At 36.4% G+C, this 23,840-nt stretch overlaps 1 protein-coding gene and 1 pseudogene across 2 annotated transcripts in view; one reads left to right on the top strand and one right to left on the bottom strand.

The window, feature by feature from the left end:
* The window catches only part of LOC149532167 (uncharacterized), a 97,694-nt gene extending 87,648 nt beyond the window's left edge, over positions 1-10,046 (top strand). For both annotated transcript variants that reach the window (XM_089808983.1, XM_089808982.1), the window contains exons 9-16: positions 8,293-8,396; positions 8,536-8,600; positions 8,679-8,724; positions 8,820-8,885; positions 8,995-9,037; positions 9,147-9,202; positions 9,359-9,416; positions 9,519-10,046. In XM_089808983.1, the coding sequence (XP_089665109.1) occupies positions 8,293-8,396; positions 8,536-8,600; positions 8,679-8,724; positions 8,820-8,885; positions 8,995-9,037; positions 9,147-9,202; positions 9,359-9,416; positions 9,519-9,589 (509 nt within the window). In that variant the 3' untranslated portion in view covers positions 9,590-10,046. The remainder of the gene's footprint in view (positions 1-8,292; positions 8,397-8,535; positions 8,601-8,678; positions 8,725-8,819; positions 8,886-8,994; positions 9,038-9,146; positions 9,203-9,358; positions 9,417-9,518) is intronic.
* An 8,591-nt stretch (positions 10,047-18,637) lies between these two features.
* LOC149532168 (UDP-glycosyltransferase 86A1 pseudogene) lies at positions 18,638-22,276 on the bottom strand (annotated as a pseudogene).
* Between the last annotated feature and the right edge of the window lie 1,564 nt (positions 22,277-23,840).

Raw genomic sequence — 23,840 nt, forward strand, 5'->3', positions numbered from 1 at the left:
CCTCTCCCTCAGTAGAGTTACCAGCTGAAATTTTATTGAATAGAGTCACCACCTTTTTCGAGGAATGTATTGATCTTTCGGGTTCTTACTTTCAGTAGAGTACACTTCCAATCAAACTAATACAACTTCTAATACTGATTTATGAACTTAGAAATTCTGGGTAGCTTTGCAATGTGTAGTGTGAGCAGCTCTCCCTAGTAGAGTCGCCAATCTGTTGGTTTCCAAAACCGCAGATTGGAAATCCAAAAGCCTGCCACTTCTCTAATAGGACTTCTCAATCAGTTTCTGGCCAACAAACAGGAATACTTCTTGATTCCCCTGCACTTTAGGGTCCGCTACACCTAGGCGGGTAAACCTTCTCCTTGAACCTGATCACTTGGTTCAGAGCTTTTCTAAAGCAAATTTAAACTTCTGGGGTTCTCCGGCTGGCAAGGTCCCCGAACTCAATTAAAATGAAAACTGGATGCTGGATAATGGTTGAACGTTTTGTGTAATTGAATAATAATTAATTTGATACTTGTAGGAAGGAAGTTATAGATTTTTTGACTTCAATAATAAAAAGACTAGTGCCTTTGCTCATCCGGGCAATAGGGTCAACTTCAGTGAATTTTCACATACAACTTCATAATGTTTTACACACTTTACTGCTAACAATTAAATAATCAAGATGCGACAGATCAAATATATGTACAATCTTAAATTAGTCCAGATTGAACTTTAACTCCTCTGGTAGGGAGACAAACTGGACACAGATATGGAAATGATTTAATATTTGATGATATCTGAGATGATCAAATTTTAAAATGCTAAATGACCATGTCTACTTATCCGATATTTAAATTGTATACAAAATTCCAAAAATAATTACAAAGAATGCTTTGCCTGCAGTTTAAATCTCCACGCCTTTAATAATAAGCAAAAAACATTTTATTTTATTATAAAAATAAAATAATGGAATTTATATTACAAAATCATAATATAGCCCTTATCCCTCCATACAAAATAATATAAATATTTCTTCTTGAGAATGATTGTTTTTCGAATATCTTTTCTCTGTCTTCCTCTCCAACTTCTAACCTTATTTATATCCTCTATATGTCTTTTGATTCATATTTCTTTTAAATAGATATTACAACTCTTGATTAATTAATCATATCATATATCATTTACAACAGTTAATAATGTATTTTATCAAGTGATAATTTTATTCATCGTAATCACTTTACTCTGAAACATTATCAATGAATATCATTTTTATATTTGATTGCTGTAAGTCTCTGTCTTGGTCCTTTGAATATATTTGGTGATAATATTTCATTCTCCCATAAGCTCCTCTATTTCATGTTTGTGGGGCTCCTTTTTAAATAAATTATACAATGATCTCTAAACATAATCGAATTTTTATCATGTTATTTTAATATAACCCCATCTTCTATAGTATGAGGAATTTAATATTTCTGCAGCTCTGTTCATCCTCCTACACGGGCCTGAAGAGATCGATTCCTTCCTGTATAGTGCTATGATTGGAGACTTATTCCATCCGTATACTCTTCCCATACCATTATTTGCTTTGTGCATATTTGGTGGCATTGACAAGTTTGACGTGGGTACACAGCGTCTCCATATGCATTCCGATTAATATCTGTGTATGCTGGAAATGCCACTGTTTGAAGCTTCCGTCGTTCCTCTCAGTGAAGGCAATATACAACTGACGGCTAGAGATTGTTTTTAGCGTGTTTCCCTGCACCTATGGCTTCAAATTGCAATCGATAAGGTGTGAAGACATCATCATCGTGCGCTCCATACTTCCACAAGCCCACTCTGTCTGGAGTATTTGATACCTGAATTAAGACCTAGTTTGCATCGTTATTCATATGTATTTCTGAACTGTGTTGGGTATGGGCGTTGGGTGTGAGTTCAATGAATATCTGATTGTTCTTTCAATGACAATATTACATCAACACGGGCAAACAGTCAGGCCTTCATTGGTGCAATAAACTTCATGTCTGGTTGAGTGTTGAAAAGGTGAAGCATCATCAGTTCTGTAGATATCATTCTCCTATTTGGAGAAGGACAGTCTTGTCTGTGTGGTATATGATATGAAATGCCTGAGCTTCAATTAGATTGAAATGTGAAAAGTTGTATATTTCCTCATAGTTATGGTTGCCAAGGGGCTTCAAGAAGTTTAGCATGTGGAGTATGTAACTCTGGTAAAATCAATTGCTGAGAGGAGACAATATTAAGGACATTTGCTTGCAACCAGCTGTCTGAGATTTCCTGTATGTAATAGTGTGAAGGACAAGGCTTGAATATAGGTACTTTAAATGTGAGCTTTTGTTGGCCAGCTCTTGCCATCCTTTTGACAAAATAAACAGTTTTAAATAATAGATGTGATCACTTTCATAATCCTCAACCAAGAAAATCTAGTGCTGAGCAGCTCCATGCAGATTATCTGGAATTATTTAATCTTTAAAACACTTCATGTAACTGGACCCATATTGGCAGATAAATGTATTCAAGGAAATCTTCATGCTAGTGTGGTACATTCAGTTTTTAGTTCATTGACATATGTGCATATTATAAAAAATTTTAGGTAGAAGCTTCATATGCGAGATGTCCTATGCATATAATATGTGACTGCAAGTCTGGCAATTTATTTGGAGGTGGGTATTTCTATGGCAAAATAGGAGGCCAAATGAAATTGACAAAACATTTTGTGATCCTAGCCATGTGTCAAAGATGTCATTAATAATTGCGGAGGCAGAAGATGTTCATGTGCTTTGATTGTTCCTACTACCGTGACTATCCTCTCTAGCTGCATATTAGATGCTTTGTGCATCAATATCTCTATGCCACACATCACGTTAAACACTGATCCATGTTTTGTAGACTTATATTGAACAATGCAAACAGCATAGTAAGAATCATCATTGCTGCATCTTTAAATTTTCTTTTCTTCAGCAAACCAACATTGCTTTCAATTTTTTATCAAGTCTCCAACATTATTTCATAGATGGAGGTCTTAAATTGTGCCAAAATTTGGAGTCCCATCACTGTGCATGTGATAGCTGCGAAGATTCAATGCTAAATGATAATAGCTCAGTTGGCAATTATCAAATAATACTTGAAGCACCCATTGTGGACCATTTGATCTACCTTTCATTTACTACTGTTTGTTTTGTTTCAAGTGCAGGATTTTATTTCTCGGGTCACATCACACGGGAAGCAATTATTTCAGGCATGATTTATATTTTTGCTTTTTAAACAAGTCAAAATCATCATCTCAGCTCATTTTATTCCCCATGAGAAAGCACTCATCTCCAACTGATGATGACTTTTCCATGCATGAATTTATGTTTTGTTGGAAGCTTGAGTATGGTTTTTGTTCTTTCGATGCCTTGCGGTCAATTACGACAATCATTTGACACTAAGTCTCATGTGTGACTTGTGAGCCTCTTTATATTTCATTTGCATATTCTCTAGTTTTATATATCTCTCAATCCTTCTATGCAAGAGCTCCCTCTTGCAATCATGGAAATATCTCTGCTACACAAGAGAGTAGTAATTCCAATTCCTAAATTTGAATATGGACTGATGACAAATGAAGTGTCGAAGAGGTTTTTCTGCATGGAATATGGATGTGTGAAAAAGGGCATTAAGGTTGTAGTTGGTGAAGATATCCTCCAAACATTTTCTCTATGGCTGTTGTATCCATCACAGGTTGCTTCTTGCTTCCTCTTGAATGCCATGGACCTTTTATAGTTGTATCCAACTTTTGTTTACCTAGCAACTGACAATGTTAAGAAGATCTCCTTTCAAGTATGGCCTTGAACAATTGCTGGCCTCGACATGTTATCTTTAATGGAAATGCATTAGTGGGTGGCTTATTTTGTCATAAGGACTTTCAAAAGAACTCGAGTTCTTTTACACATATGCTGTTATTAAAACGATTTTATTCGAGGAAAGAGGAAGTAATTTTGGCATAGGCAATCGCCACCCACAATAAAGAATTGGGTGTTGCGCTATGCGACAAAATTGTATAAGTGTTTAGAGCCTTTATTAGTTTGGTCACCCATGTTTATCATCCCCTTGTTCATTCTCTACCAACAACGCAAGAAGACCATTTTGCAAATAGTTAATTTGAAGTACATAAGATAAGATAAATTTATGAATGTCCAACAAGAGACCACAAGGGTTTGAAAAACATACAACAAGGCCACAACCAAAAGGGGAGCTTTGAATGGTGTCCGTGGAAAGAACAAACAATAAAGCAAAAGAATAGATGAAGAAAAGAGTAGATAGTCCTCACAGGAGAGAAGTAGTTTAGAACCCAAGGATATGGTTAAGGGCAAGGGTGAGCCCCAAACCGTATGATGTTGTCAAGTGTATCCTTTGCGAGGCATCACAGATTTGGTGTGACTTGAAGAAAGGCCAAGCAACTGCTTCATCCCCCGAGCAAGAGACTAGGAGTGAAGGAGGAGGTGATGAGCTGGTCTGAAGTCTGTCCCGACGGGAACCGAAGTTGTAAGGTGTGATCATGAAGCCGCATGACCTCCTGGAGATAGAGGGCATGACACCGTTGATTGTTGTGCTTGAAGAATGAAGAAGGGGACTTGCATTCTTTGAACAAACAATAAAAACCTCCCCTTGATCTCATAGTAGATGGACAACGGAAAGAAAAATGGGTTTCCTTCTTTGCCTCCCCAAGGGGACAAAGGTAGAAAATAGTGTCGTTGCTGTCAATATGGAACTTGTTCTGTATTTGTAACCGATGGGAGCCCACTCTAAAGGATCCCAAGGAGATGTGGAGGGCATGAGTCCAACGACAAATGAGGTAGGAGGGGCATACAATAACCCCGTCCTGGATATCCATGTAGTGCTTAGCACAGAAATCTATCCTAGGGCGGAGCCCCCTATAGGGTCACTCCATGTTGTGATAATGTATTGTCTGTAGGTATCGGTCTTGGCATTCTAATTCAGCTCAAGTCTGCCTGTTCATGCAAGTTTGTAAAGTCTCAATTAGAGACCATCTCAAAAATAAAGTGTGATGTCCCTATCTTGATATAGAACTTTAATAATAACTAATTTATAAATAATAAGATTTATTAAATAAATAAAAATTACAAAAAAAAAAGTTTTTTTTTTTTGATCTGTAAGAGGCCAAAGCCAAGATTAATTATTATGTGTTGTGATTGATTGTTATTATTATTTATTAAGAGTGAGCGCAAGTAGATTCGAACCCAAGCCCTCTTCGATAAGAGGCGCACAAATTACCGTTGTGTTGTAGGCTTTTGCCACAAAAGAAAGATTTAATAATACTATCAAAAATAGTTAATAGACAAATAATATAATATTAATTTCTAAAGAACATAACTATGATACATCACTACTATAGAATTATAATCATTATTAATAACCAGCTGAGCATATGTATTATGTGTCGGGGCTTATACATGGAAATAATCAGCGACTAAGAAAGGTTTGCCATCGACTAAGTGCATATGCCTTGAGATGAACTAAGTGATAAATGTAAAAAGCGTCATTAATGAAAGTCAATAATGGTGCTATGACCAGACAAATTTTAATTGATATGAAGCAAAAAAACATTAGTAAATAATACCAATGGTAATTATGACAAGCATAACAGCGACTGGTCTGAGGAACTAAATGCATCAATGGAAGATGGAAATTACATAAATAAATTAATCGTAAAGGCACTATGTGATTACTGATTAGCAAGGTCCTCTTAATGAAAAGGGGTGATGTTTATCATTGGACACAAGGGGTGTATCCTTTCAGTTTATAAGATTTATAATTAGCATCAAATTCATTATATGGGGGGCATGGAAAAGGAATAAGAAGACCTGCAATCAATATATATATATATGACAGTTCATGATTCAATCTCTTGAGGAAATGAGATGTGTAATCTGGATACCTAACAACATATAATCTAATTGCTGCCAAATGGATAATGCACAAGGTTATATTAATGATTAGATCTGAATATATCAAATGCTTACATAAAGATGAATATTAATAATGATAAATGGATCTGTGATATAATATATATAAAAAGAGACACAGGACAGTACGCTTCTGCAAGGCTATGTCTAATATACAGTCGGGCATCATCAAAAAGTAATGATAATAATGAGAAAGAATACATAATTGAATGGATAGTTTATAATATATTGGAGAAAGAACTCAGAAAGGAATATGCAGATATATGGACTAAAAAATATTTATTGCTAGCAAATATCTGGTGACAGCAAATTAGCATGCTGTAGCTTATTTATGAGTTAATAGTAATCTATATCTACAGTCCATATTATATCTAATTCCATTGGGAATACATGGCCAGCATATATGGGGATAAAGAGCCATCATATATATATATATATATATAATCCGACACACATATATTATTATCTATATCATAAGAGAGATTATGTCTATATATATATATATATGTATGTATGTATGTATGTATGTGTGTGTGTGTGTGTGTGTGTGTGTGTATGTTTTACATATGTTTAGAACTTATTACTATCTTGGCCCGAAAAGAGAGGAGCTAAAATGTTTCCAAGGAGGGGCTTGTATCTTTGTCCCAAGATAGGGTGGGAGTCAGCATTCTGTGAGCCTTCGAGATATTGACTTGGACCAGTAAACGTTGGGGTAATCCATTAATTGTGGTGCTAGGCAACTTGGATAACATTGACTCCTTTTGTCTTTGAGCTGAATTAGTAACAAGGTTGGATGTGAGGGTTAAAGACAACTTAAATCTAAATAAATGCATGACTGTTCCTATCTTGGACATTATAATCCAAACCCTAAGCAAGTAAATTTAGGATAAATTAAGTAAAGTCCCAACAGGGGACATAACATAAAGATATCTACTTTGTTGAAGATCTATTAATAAAATTATAATAAGATCTGTTTACTAGATCTGTGTGCACATTATGTTATTGCCAGTTGTGTAGCCATCGCATAATACTGCAGATCTATATTGAGGATTTATCAAAAGCTAAGATCTAAGGGTGTCTCAATTAATATGTATTAGAAAAAATAAGATTTTCCAAGTCTGTAAATACATCAAAAAAGATCAAGGCTAAATAATTCATATAATATAAAGTGTGGAGTTTCTCATATTTTCTGAGTGCCGAGTATCAAGTGTTGCCAACTGCTGAATGCTGCTGAGTGTTGTTGAGTGCTGAGTGTCAAGTGTTGCCGAGTGTGGAATGCCAAATGCCTAGTGTTGCCAAGTGCTAGTGTGTCTTGCTGTATGGGTACATTGTCGATTGCCTTGTAGAGTGCTGACTAAGTGATGTATGATTGTGATAGTAAAGTGCGGATCAGGTTCCGGGAAGCGTGAGTCCAGCTATCATTACATTTTAAGTACCTAATTATGATTGGTACATTACATTCAATTTCGCAAAAAGGGCAATTACCAACTAAACAGCATAATGCTTATTGCTATTCCATTCAGGCATAGCAGGTAAGTGGTGTAGTAAATGGAAGCATTTAAAGCAAAGGGCTAAATTTATATTTTATGCAATTATCGTGTAAACGAAAACATAACTTTGCATGAGACTTATAAGAGTGATTGGCAATTCTTGTTTTACAGGATGCTTATTCTATAAGAATTATTGGTAGCAATTTAATGACTTATATACTTAAGTTTGGAGAGAAAAATGCATCTGTACAATTTCCATTTGATGACCAACTAATGGGTCATTCTTGTTTGCATTTGCAAATTTTGATGCACTGTCAGAACTTCAGAAAACTAATTCTATAAAGTAAAGGAACTGTAAGCTATTAGTTTCTTGTTTTCAAGTGTTACAATCTAAATAAAAGCAAATCAGTTGCATATGGGAAGTGGCTTTGCAAAACACATTAAAATATTATTACATTTCTGAAATTGGAAAAATACAATTTCAGTGGAAAATGACCATGTGTTGATAATTTTTCTAGGCCTGGTTTAAAGGTGTTTAACTTTACATGGGCCTCCTGCCATATTCATCTCGAAAACCTTGGGCAGCAAAGAAACTACATACAGTACGTGACAAGATGCAAATCATCCTTAAAATGTCATATCATGGAATGTCTCATTCATAAAATTTGGTGGTGATCTGAACATAAAGAATTTATTAGCATCTTCATAACATTGTAGATACATATACTTGGCTTGATTTTAAGGAATTGTGGTGAAACATGTTTGAATTGCTTATAATGAACTTAATTTCTTTGACTATGGTTTGATTTGATTTGTATTTTGGCTGTTTTCTGCAGGGCGTTTTCGTCATCCACATGGTATACATCCAGGTGTAATAGCTCATCTCGTTTGCCGACTGTTTCATCCAACATCATCTCTAGCAACTGCATGTGGCATGCAGGTATGATACCAGGCACAGGGACTGCCCATATTTCATTGCTATCAGTATAACTAACACAATATTTATGGAATGCTATGTTAATATTTACCTTTGTTTTGCATGTAGTGTATGACAGCTATGTGAATTTTGTGATTTGCAGACACTCATCGATATTTCTGGAATCTTAAGGATTGTGTTTGCTTCTTTAATTGCTATCATAGCCAGGTGTGATGTCTCATCCTCACGTTTTGTTTGTTTTCAATTCCACAGCAGATTTTAATAGAGAAAAATTACTCTTTGCAGAGTTTTGGGAATTCGAGGGATGTTTTATCGATTAGCAGGTGAGCAGGTATTCTTCATACACTTGCTGTAGATATGGTCAAATGAAATTGAGGAGCCATGTATTGGCATTGCTACAAGTAGAATCTATGTTTGATATGACAGGCAAGGCTCATAGATGATGCTAGTGGAAATTTGCCTCCATACGATCAGTTTATCACTCTTGGTCCTGTAAGTAGTTGTCTCTTGTATCATTCACATTTTAAATTGCATTATTTTATTTTCAAATTTCACACAGAAGATTTGCTTAGTGTTTTTCCTTTTTGATTTGTGTGGATAGGTATGTTGTCAGGAAACAGCTGATAATCTGAAGTCAAAAACAGGTTCTATGCTTGAACTTTTCTTCTTTAGCATGATGGTGCTGTGAAAACAATTTCCATGTCTTTTCATTACAGTTTTGTATGGATATAATTCTGTTTTCTCATGGTGTAGGGCATGACGTGGCTATTGTGGATGTCAATGATTTAAAACGGGTGCAGATCTTGGCCGTGAGTACTTGATATAACCATAATTATTGCTTTCCATCCTGTGACTTGTTAAGTTTTCACAAGCAGTTTTCGATATCAAGCTATTTTGGTAAAATCAGATATTATGTACTGTGGGCTATACTGATAGTAGAATGGGTGATTTTATGATGACTGTAGGCATCATTTGGTGTGGATCGTAAATATCTTGAGCTGGCTCTCATAGATAATCCTGCTGGCAAGCCAATTAAACTTCAATGTTTTCTGAATCTTCTCTAAATATTATTTACATCTTGCCATGATTTGATGTTTTTGCTAAGTTTTTCCACTTGTTGGACAGGAAATGATGACGAGCAGACACCAATTGTACTTATAAGAGGTTTGAGACCACCCTTGGATGCAACCAGCTGATAACAGCAGATCATTTACTTGCAAAACAATAGGAACTGGTGGCAATGTCTTTGGGCATAATAAGGTTATATGCAGTAGGCTTTTCCTTAATTCAGTAGTATCTTTGAAAACTTTACAGGGCTTATGTCTGCATTTCCTAAAGATTTTCATTTTTCCTTTATTATTAATAATGCATTCTGTATATGGAACAACCTAACTATCATCTGTTGGTCATTTAAATCACCTATAGGGTTTCCATTTTGGGGGTGGTATAAATTATAGATACAACTTAAAACGGAACACAAGAATGCAATGCTGGATAAAAATGACTGCATATGTGGTTAATGCTTATCCATCTTTGTTTGTCATGTTGAACTTGCGCAAGAATAATTCTTTGAACACATTTAGTGTGGTTCAATACACAAATAATTAAATTAAATTGATGGATAAGCCCACAGTATTTGTTGGTAGCTTCAAAGTTCTTTCTAACAATATACTTGCCTTGAATAGCTGGTTCGAGCTTAGTATATTATCTTTTATGAAACAAAGTAGTAAAGACTGAATCTACCTGAAGGCAGAAACCAGCCTCTATTATAGATGAAGAAACAGGTGAAACACAAGTTACACTCTCTATATCTAAATGCCCTCAAAGATTTCTAGAATCTGACTGCATTGTTTGGAGAATGATTCCTTTGATGCTTATTATATGAAGCTGCCTGCAGTTTTCTTCTTGTAGAATTCTTCCTTCAATTTAAGATTTTGACAAGTCTGTTGGAAAAAAAACCAAGGTCTCATGCTAATGAATATGCAACAGAAATAAGAAGGTTATTGAATTTTGTCCTATACATATAGTTGGAGTCATGGGAAAGTCATAGCTTGTATTCTGCAAGTTTTTTGGGCTAATTTTTCTACCCGCTATGTTAATTTGCTGAACGTTAAAAAAATATTGATGTTTCAACAAAAGCTGAATTCTAATTATGATGTACAACCAACAAGATATTGCCTTTTTGAAAGGGTTTATTGTGGGACATAAGCTTTGTCAGTAATGCATTTCTAAGTCACATGCTTAAAGTGTTGCATGTTGAAAATGTGGATTAATGTGGTAGTAATATAATGTAAATATCGGCAATAATCATTCGCACTAGTTTATAGTGGAATGTTGAAGCACTTTCATAAACACATGACTTATTAGGGAAGGTCAGGGGAGGAGTTGTTGACATGTATCTTCCTGTGCTAATTGATGGATGATTGAATTGATTTGCTTCGAATCAATTGTACTGCAATATTGTGATTTGTTTTGTTTCTTTGTTCTTTTCTCAAATAGTTTGAGCTGTTTCTCTTCTCTGAAAATGTGTGCATACCATCTGTTTTTTACCATATTATAAAATAATGGGAAAATAATGTGACAAGAAGTGCTGTGAAATATCTGCAATATTTTTTGTGGTGAATGGGGTGAATGGCAACAGCAATAATGGAGACAACTTGGTTAGTGGGACTGGATTTCAATAAATTTGATCATAACTGTTTGGTGGGAGTCCACTGAACTTCCCTTCCACCTAATTTTCTGGTAACTATAATGAATCTCAGAAGCAAAAATTAATGTATCCAATTTGAAGCACAATTAGACAGAACAGCAAACCTTGTGATCAAAATACATTGTTGAAGAAGAGATCTAAAGAAGAGGTCACAAAGTGCTCAAGACCATGGCACCCTATTCTTAGGGTGTGTGCTACTTAGGTGGTCCCATAGGCTCCTTTGACCTCGTATACATTATTAAAATCACTCATTCATTCATTTATTCAATTTAAGCATCATAGCATATTCTATAATGGGACTTTTCACAGCGCTGTTAAATAAAGTCATTTTTCATTATGCCTATTCTATTCAATTTACTTCTATATATTAAACATGATCTTTATAGGCACTGCATTCAAACCAATCAAAGCGAGTTCCATTTTAAGTATTATATTAGAAAGCATATTAGAAGATTTCAATCTGATGTGAATATATGACGTAGAAGTTTATTCAATTGCTATAATCAGAGGAAATTTCAAATATCCCTAACCGGATATTTACTCGTTTTCCCATTTTGATATATATTTAGAACTAAACATTTGCAGATGTATTACGAACAACAATAGAAACTAGTAGATTCTCCAATAAATATAAACCTGTTCTTTTCCAAAATAACATTCAAGATTCAGGCATATAACAATGCGATACAAACTAGTAAGATAAAAACCAGCAAACTCTTATAATTTCTTAAACACGTTATTGCATTATACAATAACAATACAATAACCAACATTAAAAAATCTAATCTTAAATATAGATTAATAGTCAGATTGGAATACTAGAATAAAAACCTGTAAGTGCATATGAAACACCTGAATTGATGTCTCCCTAGACAATGGGTTTTTGTCCACAGTCTGCTGGCATGAGGGGCTACATCCTCATACTAGCTGAAAGCTGAAACTTTCCAAGTACTCTCGCAAGAGAGAACTAAAAAGCTGAAATAATAAATCAAGCATGCCCAAATGAAAGAGTCTAATCTTTTTTTAACCTCATAGTAGTGACTCTTCGACTTCCCTCCTATCCTTTCATCTTATCTCTCCTTGTCCTTTTGCCCACTTATAACATTAAATTGACTTTTTATATTTCGAGTCTACACTCTCCAAGTCAATTTCCCTATTATGCATAATATGCCTTTAATATTTCTAATGTCCCAAAAAGGGGACATTACAAATCTCCCCTCCTTAAAATTGCTTGTCCTCAAGCAATCAGTAGTAGGATCCCATACGAATCTGCAAATAGCTCTGTAGCCCAAATTGAAAACAAATCCCGCCATATTGCGAAGCAAGGTGTCACTCTGCAACTCATCCATCAATCGGATTCTTGGGTCCCATATGAATGTATGAGATATCATTACACCTGTAGTTTGTACAACTCTGATTATCTCCGTATCCAATCTCAAACTGAGAACTATAACCAAATCCTCAACAAGCCATAGGTACATGTGATCAACACCTAGATCCCAAACCCTCCTATCAACACGATTCTAGAAAGCGTAATCGATGTCCATCAACCTATTATCCTTGATTGACCAACTGAACAAATAGATTACCCAACCAAAACCAAAAACATCCCCCATATGTAGGAAGTCCAACTCATAAGACCCCCACACACTATTGCTACAAACCATCTCATGGGGTATGTGCCTCAAGAGGAAGTCATACTACAACTCCCCATCTTCCAAAAGTTGAGCCAAAATTGAAAATATAGTTACAATCCATGTGCTATCGTACGTGAGAAAATTCTTAATCCAATTGAGAACCCCACCTCAACTAAGATCACAAGCACTGCTAGAGTTAAATAGAGATGGGAACTTGACATCATGCCAACTTGCTACTTGAAACAACATTGGCCATGTTGTTGATCCTCCTGAATCCCACAAACAAGAAGTCCCTCCACCTTCCCAGTTGTCTAAAATATCATGTTCTTCCGTATTAGGAAATATTAGAATACCAAAAATATCAAACTGCCACAACACAATTCCTCTAATAGTTATGCTGGAACTGTAACTGTTTTGAAGGGACAAGCAAGATAAGGCATCCTTCTTGAAGGGGAGTGTAGCAAACCTAGTGTCAACATTATGCTTGACATTTGTGACAACACAGTAATCGTAGGCACTAGACAAATAAGGAAAATAATCAACCAATGAATACCCCTCAATACCGTCCTTTCTCCTTATATGCTCCTCGGTCATGTTGTTAGCCAACTTACTATCCAACGGTGATTTACAATCAGCATTTTGCCCTCTTGTCAGATGTGATAAATCAGTCACCTCATGGCTGTAATCATTATCAATCTGTGACTCTTGTTCAATATCAAGAGATGTTTCATCATCAAGCTCAAATAGTGGATTTTCTAAAATCCAATCACTATCCGCCTCAAAGAGTGAGTTGCTATGCTTGATCCACTCAATATTATATGAGCTGAAAGTATTGTCATTATAAGAATAACTATCCTTAGTTGCTACTACTCAAAAGGTTGATCCAAAAGATACCTCATCAATCCTATAGTCATCACCCAAAGAGCATGTTGTCATATTGGGAAAAGACTCCATTGAATTTCCTAGTAGCTGATCCACAATTCCCTCAGTTTCATCCCTGTTGAGCTGCCCATTTGACTGAGTTTTATCTTTCTTTTCATCCCTCTCTATTGGCTGGAACAAATCTGCTTTCCTTCCTTCTACAATCTTGCCCTTTGCTAAGAATGATTTCAGTTTTTGTTCATATTGCTTGATGAGGTTGTTAACCAAACTACAAGCATCAAAAGAGGTAACACATGTTTGTTTTAAATCAGCCAATATGGTAGATAATAAGTTTTGGGAATCATCATCACTCTCTTCAATGATCACAGACATAATGGACAACATGGAAGATAAAAATATTTTGCTTGTGGTTCCTTTTGATGGCAATCAAAAATTGATGGAACATATCAAGAATTAAGTCCTCACAGCACAACCAAGATCTTTCGTAATGAAACAAGCTCTAATTTCTGCAGTAGATTCTAAGATTTGGGCTACCTTGCCAAATGATGAATTATGGATATCACCTGATCCTTGAAAGCTTTCTACAATCCATTGAAAAACCTCTTTCATCACCTTCCTATTATATGGATCATGTGGCATTGTTATCCTAATAACATGAACAAGCTTTACCTCTCTATCAGAATGTCTCAATAATGTTGGTTTGACCAAAGGAATCACAACTATAAGGATGTTTGCCAATTTGCTTTTAGGGCCTAGCTATTCTATAGTGGATAAACAGTTCTCAATTGCGTCCAAATCAAAGAGTACTCTATGCTTTGATTGAGGCAAACTTGCAAGTTTCCTTTCTGTATCGTAAAGGTTTCCCTCAAGAATTTGTTCCTTGGCCTTGGTGATAAATTTAGTTAACTGCCAAAACATGTTTATTTATTGCCCTGAAATACTATTTGCCAAATTCCCTCACAATTTTTTTTTGATGATAACAGTTCAAAATGCTATAGTTCCAATTCCACTGGGTCCCTTTTTTGGAATTGACGGAAAACCTTCTCAGAAATAAGTTGCTCACAAATTTAAAACTACTTCAACTGGTGATTATGCAACCTTGTTTTGGAACAGTACATTTGGAAGGAGAATTCACAATTTTAATTAATAACGAAACAAAGATATCCAATATCTTGTAGAATCTTCAATTGGAGATATTCTGCTCAAATTCTACAATTCAAAGCTACTCCAATTCCTCGGAAAACACCAACCGAACTTAGTACTCATTAACTCAACTTCACGCAAGGAGTATATACCCTATATTTTGGAAATTGCATTAGCTGAGGCTTTGATTTCTATCAATGAAATGTATCACTTTTGAATTGGGCACCGAAGTATTCAGAGCACTACATTGCCTAGTGCTGTTGTCATCCACATTTTACACAAGCAGTTTGAAAAAATCCGACTATGGTATATATCACTAAAATGCCCCGACTATATGTTTGACTTGATAACCTCAACGCTTAGCTTTGAAAGCTACATAATCTTTGTAACTTCGTTGTAATGAAAAATGAATATGCCTTCCTTTCGAAAGCATGGGACTCAATAAGATTTGATCGCTTCAAGCAACCTCCTTGCTTAGTAATATACAATGCCAAACTTGTCTATAACCCCCAATTAATTACTTGGCGATGCCAGACTTTGACAGTGGAATAATTTCAATTAATTGGATGCCGTTACTCAGCTGATTCCTTACACCCTTGTGATTCCACGTGGATGCAAATATGACACAACAATTCTGTTTGGGCAGCCTCCCACTTGGCGTCTCACCTTGACTAGATTCTTGCCTTTCCAATAACAATTGCGTGACTGCTACTGGTACCTTGCGAATGCGTTACTTCTGCCAAGGACGTTACATTATACCTTCATGTACACCAAAACTCGACAGGTGTTAATGAATAGAAAAACTTCCAAATTATTTCCCAGTTCGTGATTTCTGACAAATCCTCCAAATATCAACAAATTACATGAAGCATATGATGCCGATAAACTTGGCGGAAATTGATTTAATACTACTATTCCCGACCTCAATTCAATATCTATTGTTGTCATTATATTCCGAAGTGCCTTGGCCGAAATTATCCCAACGGGAATGTTGGTACTAGAGGAAAAATTCTCTGCAACCTCGAGGTGATCAGCTCGAATGCATTGAGGCCCCAGGCGGTGGTTACTGGATTCTTGTCTATATCCAATTATGTCATGACTTCCTTAGCACACATAATAATATAGAATTTTGTGTTCGCCAGGCTTCTCATCGTTACCCAGATTCTGCTCAACAAGTCTATTATAATTTTATCACTTGTCGCTGCCAGAGGAAGAGTCTACTATATCAGTTACACTCCAACTTCGCCATTATATATCTGCGGATGACCCCTCCCAGAGACACCCACTCTAGAAGGCATCAATCTACACTAGTCAAGGCAGTTTTGATTGTTCTGTTGTTGACAGGAATACGAAACTTACAAGCCTGGTCCAAATTAGTTTAGTTGCCTGTTGTGCTTGCCAAAGAAAAGTTTATTTAGTTCTGGTCTCTCATGCTCAACATGCATATCAGTGACATCTCACCTGCCCATGACATAATCAACTCCTTTCAGCAAATCAACAACTTCAAAAGTTTCACTCAAAATTTCTTCTTCACACACTTACATCGATAAATCTTGCTAATTTGGAATTTATCCCACCTGATGTATTATTATTATTATTATTTTTTCTTTGCAGTTTGTCAGTTACAGTCTTTTGGGTGTCGAACCTGTATGTAGTTTCCCCAATTTCTTCAAAAGAGAATGCGTTGAAGCCTAAATGGAGATGTTTGGGATTGTCCCGAGAGCCAAGGAAATAAAATCTCCTCATAACTAAGTTTGGTGTCGTTGATATTGGCCTCCTCGTGATTCTGTCCAGCCAGCTCGTGCTCTTGGCAGCCTGAGATTTAGACTATCGATTGCCCCTATGATGGTAAATAGTGCAGTCAGGTTTGGTTACCATGAATGGTCTATTTCCTCACTCGAATCATGACCTGGATGGAGTCGTTGTCTTCAGCTTACTTAAGACTTTCTGTGGCTTGTATTAACACTCCCAATACCCCGATGCGTGCTAGTATTCACACGAGCCTGTCATACCTTTTTAGTTATTTGTAGTCCACCCATGGCTTTCCCTATGAGCTAGTCGGCCTCTTCACTACTGCCTTTCTGTGGTAAAGATATTCCAGTGCTACCTCCTTCCACAAACCATATTAGGAGGTCAGTATTATCTGTAACTTTCAGTACTAACAGCTGCTCTGCTGAATGATAGATTGGCTGCCAACTGAATCCAATCGAGTGTCCTTGCTACCACCATTAACTACAAAATCACTAGCTATTATGAATGACTCACTTGAATGCCGTCCATAACTTTGCCAAAAAACCTTTACAATAACAACAATAATATACTCCTAGAAACTATGCGATTTCTGACTTGTTCACAAATGCAAAACAAACCCAACAGGGTGGTAGGTTTGGCACTCATTAAACTTCCCTGATAAAAAGTTTCACAGGCTGGCAAGATGCATAGCTCTGATATCACTGAAATATCCCTAACCGGATATTTACTCGTTTTTCCCTTTTGATATATATTCATAACTAAACATTTGTAGATGTATTATGAACAATAATAGAAACCAACAGATTCTCCAATAAATATAAACCCGTTCTTTTTTAAAATAACATTTGAGATTCGAGCATATAACAATGCGATACAAACCAGTAAGATAAAAACCAACAAACTCTTAATAACTTCTTAAACATGTTATTGCATTATACAACAACAATACAATAACCAACACTAAAAAGTCCAATCTTAAATATAGATTAACAGTCAGATTAGAATACTAGAATGCAAACCTGTAAGTGCATATGAAACACTTGAATTGATGTCTCCCTGGACAAAATGGGTTTGCATCCATTGTCTGCCAGCACGAGGGGCTATGTCCTCATACTAGCTGAAAGCTTGAAGCTTTCAAATACTCTTGCAAGAGAGAACTGAAATTCTGAAATAATAAATGAAGCATGCCCAAATGAAAGAGTCCCATCTCCTTTTAACCTCACAATAGTGACTCTTCGACTTCCCTCCTGTCCTTTCCTCTCATCTCTCCTTGTCTTTTTGCCCACTTATAACATTAAATTGACTTTTTATATTTCGAGTCCACACTCCCCAAGTCAATTTCAATATTATGCATAATATGCCTTTAATACTTCTAATGTCCCAAAAAGGGGACATTACAAAACTAAGGTCAAAGTTTGATTTGTTTAGTTGAGGACTGGGTTTATTGGGTCTCATAATGTGAGACAGATGGATGGTCCTTAGTAGATTTTGAAAGAATAAATTTGCAGTAAATTTACTGAATTATATTTCATGAGAAAATATGAACATATCAAAATATTCATACTCAATGTGAAAACATTTTGCATGTAAATAGCATAAATAAAGTTTTTGAAAGAAAATACTTCACATAATGACTTTTTTTTATTCAAAATATATATAAAAAGGAAGTCAACATTCAAATATAAGTAGTGATAACTAGATTCACTCAACATATAATGAAATGAAATGAAAGAGTTTAATAAGGTCGGGTCTAGAAGACCCTTTACCAACACACACTCCAGAAAAGGGTGCGAAAACTGTAGGTAATTTGGAGCTTATTTTTAAAATCTGCTCTTGGACAATGAATTTTGATAACTCCATTTGCTATCTTGTCTTTGTTTCTTAAAAAAAGGACTGAAATTGCCACTTCTAAAATATTCTTATAGAGAGAACAAATTGTCATTGTATGCTGGCACTTAATGATAAAATGTCTCTCTGTCTCTATCACTTTCATGTTGCACAATATTCTCTCCTCTCAGTCTTCCTTAAATATCATTAAATATCATCAACCCGTTTCACACCTAAAATGATATTAGATCTTCTTCTCCAAACTTTCACTCTGCTTCCCCTGTCAATTGATGTCATGTGTGGGACTCAAGCTGTGAAGGAGTGCGACTCTGCTCCCTCCCTTTCAAATAGTCTATGAAGCCTCCCAATTTTTTTTGAGACGAACCTTCATTCATCACTGCTTTCTTCATAATTTCTCTAATACTTCCAACATTATGCCTCAGTTTCTTGCCCTTCTTGCCCTTATATGTCCATAAATTCTGCTACAGTCACTGCAGTTTCCTGGCAGGTCACCAGTGTAGATCGCATGTTCTTACAACTTCTAAAAATTTGACCCAGATTCATGGCCACCCACCATTCATCAACAATGAGCCTGCGGTTCATATATTGGTCTATGACCAGAGGACAAGTGAGCATGGGAACTCCCAACCAGAGGCTCTCCATGATAGAATTCCACCCACAGTGGGTCAGAAACCCACCCACAGAAGAATGAGACAAGACATCCACCTGAGAAACCCACTCAAAAACCAAACCCTGCTCTTTGCTATTTTCCATAAACCCTTCTGGAAGTACTGTTGTCACTTAGGTTTGCACCCTTGTCCAAAGCCTATGCATGAGGACAACTTAGTGAAACAGGGAAACAACCTCCAAGCTGTGGGACTTGAACTGTGAGGTTGAGTCTCTGGAGAAAGCCGACTTCCTCTTACTATCAGGGTGCACCTAACTACTCTTGGAGAGGAAAAGGGAGAAGGAGATGCAAGCAAATCTACCTAATCTAATCTAAAGAGGTGATGCACCAAAATAGACTGTTCAGACCAATCTCTGCCCATATATGCACTATTGAACCAGAATGAAACTAAGGATATACACATTCAGACTTGCTTTAATCTAATAATCATATGCAGATCACAAGACCAAGATGAATGACACAAGGAAAGAGAGATTCGCTTATATTATCATTCATAGGCCAAGGAGATACAGTCATGTAGATCATAGATCTCTACAAAACACTAATAAGAGGCAAAGAGTTCTTACACTTTCATACCAATGGCTAAAAGAGATAAGATAGAAAAATCATGTAGTTCAGAGGCACAGGGGGATTTACACTGAGAATCTACAGAGCAGTAACAGAGAAAACAGATAAAGGTTGACCCTACAAAATTTATAAAATTTTGCCTTTATAGCTCAGGCATAATTGGGGTGTCCTCCAACTGTAATCACTTCGCAACAACCTGCCATTAAGTCCTGCAGAGAACAATCATGGAGAAAATCTGATCTAAATATAGCTTTTTGGTACCATGAAATTTGATTTTTAACTAAAATAGGGCCTCGAAAAGACAGAGGCAGTGCTATAACTGTGCTCTGACCAAATAGATAGATTAGATTGGGGTGGTAGAGTGTCTCTGCATGCTTCACATTCACTTCTGGTGGTTGGAATTGATCATAAGATCAGATGCGTGTAAAACCTCGATTTCTTCATTCTTGAGCACCTGAATCAGCAGGGTCAACAAGTCAACATAACCCTGGCACCAGAATGAGCCACGTGGACCAACAACCTCTTTTCACTTTGCCACCCCACAAGGTCTTCCCAAGGTTGACCAATCTTTCTTTACTAACTGCATCAATTCCTCAAACTCCAACTGCGACGGTCACATTAACTACCAGCGCATCTAATCATTACTACCTCCACCAGACCCACTGGGACACGTGTCACCTAGGCGCTATGTCGCTATACGTATCTTTTGAGCAATTTTCCATAGTGCGATAGTGCCCACCGTGGATCCAGATTGATCTGACGATCGTGAAGACTCGTTGTATTATTGCGCTCTCTCCTTAAAACCTCTGGGCCCGCGAAACACTTGTTAACCACCTGGCACAACCTGGCATCCTCATCTTGCCGAGATTTGGCCCCACTGATCCACGTGCCGCCGAGGCGCTATGTCGCTATGGGTAACCTCTGAGCAATTTTCTATAGCGAGATAGCGCCCACCGTTGATTTTTCGAGATCTGGTGGTGAATAAGACGGATTCGACCTATTAGTATACCAACCAATAAGAACTGGCCACGTGCCAACCTGTCTGACAAGTCCTCGTTTGTGGTCCGCCAAGTGAAGCAGAACCCACATTCTACACAGTCATACCTTAGCCAATGAAAAGATTGATCAACTGCCAATGTGTGCCAAATTTCATACTGATATTCGACGGGGCATACTTGGGACCCACCTTCCTTCTGATGTTGCCGCAGTATCACTTTCCATCTGGCCGGTATGTCGCTAACGACGAGGAACACGAATTTTTCGATAACGCCATAGCGCCCACCGTGGATCTAGCAAAACCCGGCATCGAAAAAACAATCAGGGAAAAGGAGGACCCACCGGCCACGTGGCCAAAAGGTGCTATGTCACTATGGTAAAACAACGCGCAACTTCCTATAGCGAGATAGTGCCAACCGTTGATTTTCCTCAATCCAACGATGGGGCTTGCGAGCCTGCAAAAACATTAAAATGCACAAGGAAGAAATATCGTAAGGTTATCATAAAGTATTTTGTGTCCCTTTTGAATATTTGGATATTTAAAACCTGTGAACATTACTATGTTGAATTCAAATGTGGTGATTTTGGCGGGAAGGCAAAAATGACCAACAAGTACGTCTTGCACGTCAGAGGAAACAATGTCAGGACAGAGAACCCAAAGGAAAGGTTGCTTGCTGTGCAGCAAACCCATGGCCATTTCATGAACTTGTTCCTTAGAAACATGGGTGTAGCTTCCAAAGGAGACGTACAGAACATAATGTTTGGGCTTGCTGTCAAGCTAGTCCCCGCAGTCTGATTCAACTCACATGCTTGTCCCCACATGGTGTTTTGGAAACAAGGGACCAACTAAGCAAAATGGGATTCCTGACTACACTTGCAGCTCTTCGACTGTTTGCCTCTCAAGCTCATCCACTGTTGGAAATAATCCAATTTGCGCCACGGGCAAACTGAAAAGCTTGGTATAAACTTTTGTGCTTGAGTGTGATACATCCTGCTCTTGCAGATATGAAGGAAGATCTGTTAATTTCAAAGCTGGAGCCCCAGGAATGTGGTTTATCAGCTCATCCTCTGCAACACAAAATCCACCATTATTTCGTTGTTTTTCTAAAATGGTAAATCCTTCAAGATTTGTTATGGCGCTGTGATTTGTATGCAAATTCTTTATATATAAAAGAAAAACGAAACAATGTTACTATTGGTTGTAAAGAGATGATGACTATTTTTGACAAGGAGTTCCCAGTGATAATAAATGGAGAACACCATGACCAGTTTCGTCCAGAAGGAAACGTGTGGAATCCCAAATTTCTTGGCAATGCGGTCTGCCCAGACGAAAATTGTATCAGTGATGATGCAGGAGATTGGAGGGCCTTTTTGTCAAAGATCCTCCATCAATTCCTCGACGTGGGACTCCATTTTATTCAAGAGGGCATTGTTGAATTCATGGAAATTGAGAGATTTGTAAAAATGTTGAGGCAATCCGTCGGAAACAAGTGCTGAACGGATGTTCGCGTTGGCGAAAGGGTCTCGGCCATTGTTGGCTTTGATGATACGAGTGATAATCATGAGTGTAGACCAACGTCACAAGGAGACCCTTGGCTGCCAGACTCTTGGCAAGCTTATAGGTTGGGATGATGTGGCCCTATAATGGATACATAAACACGGCTGCATGCCCACTACTCATCTTCACTTCTCACCATTGGTTCACACATTTCTTCTTTACCATCTTCACATTTTTTAAACATCCCTTCTTCTGATAAGTAGGAGATAATTTCTACAACAAGTCAAATTGTGATATTGCTATCATGATTTAACTGTGTGATTTTTGAGTCAAAATCATTAACCGAGTAGTGATTCAACATGAATCCATCTCTCATGAGAATAAATGGAACACTTAGCACTCATTGGATCTAGGTGATGCTCCTAGGTCTTCCGGGAGGTCATCCATCTTTTTTTCTTTTTTGTTAACAACACACTCTGCACAAGGCTGTGCCGATATTTACTTAAACTATATCAACTATGCTATGCATGAGGCACACAATATTATTTAATATTTGTTCAAACCATATAAAAATGAGGGCTGCGATTTAATAAACATTTACCTTTGCTATTAATATGTTTTGACTTTTTTTAATCTTTAGTAGAATTTGTTTGGAGATTAGCCAACGTCTTAACAATATTGCTCCCAAATTGTTTATGTGGGATTTTAAAGGGAGTGGGGAAAAACATATCGAAACTCATGTGGCACTCTAACATGCTCTCCCATTTAAGTCATATTAGTATCATATTAGGAGTTAATTTTCACTTCAGCCACCAAAGATATGGATTGACAATATAAAGATGGTCATGGACAAATAAATTTATGTTTCAAGAGTTAATGGGATTCATTTATATATGTAATTATAAGATATTCTTTTTCATATATTAGAAATAACAGAAGCTATATTAGTCAAGAATGTTGTAATATTAAGTTGATAAAAATGTTTACAAAATTGGATTTAGAAAACAAGTTAAAAAAATTCAATATTATTGATGGATTGTGAAAATCTAGTAGTTCTAATATTAAATTTGTTAAATAATACTTATAATATTAGAAATGGCGAAGAATCAATTTCATAACTAGTACATTTCTTTTTTGGAAACTCAATGTAAAATACGTTGAGAGATATCATTTTCAAAGAAATTAGTCCTAACTATAATCGATTTTAAAATTTTAAATAACTAAGAAATATTTTAAAATTTTTATGTGAAATACGTTTTTAAAAATACGCAACTAATATAAAAGGAAAAAATGGTAATCCAACAGTAACATCACCATGATTACTATTATTGAATTTGAAATAATAAATGACTAAGAAAACTATCAAAACACTTTTAAAGAGAGATTTAAAACATGTATAAATCATTTGCTCTTATCTACAAACATTTAGAAAGTATAATTTTTTTTCTAATATTTTTTAGCGAGAAAAGGTCAACTTCTATATCTAGTAGGCGCAATGAAATGAATCTACATACTAAGATAATATATGATCTTGTTCACCATGATCAAATATATTATTCCCCTTTAACTTTAATGACTTTCATCTAAGTAGTACATGCATGAGTAACTTATAAAACATTACCAACCAATTTTAATCAAATTCAAAATTGTAACGGAAGGGGGAAAACACATGGATGAGGCTATTTTATTAGGATAATAGCATACATTTCTAATGAAAATGCAAAAGAAAATACATATAACACTATTT

This window comes from Cupressus sempervirens, chromosome 11, assembly GCF_028749045.1.
Source record: "Cupressus sempervirens isolate cs-2001-9-10 chromosome 11, ASM2874904v1, whole genome shotgun sequence".
In the NCBI taxonomy this organism is placed as follows: domain Eukaryota; kingdom Viridiplantae; phylum Streptophyta; class Pinopsida; order Cupressales; family Cupressaceae; genus Cupressus; species Cupressus sempervirens.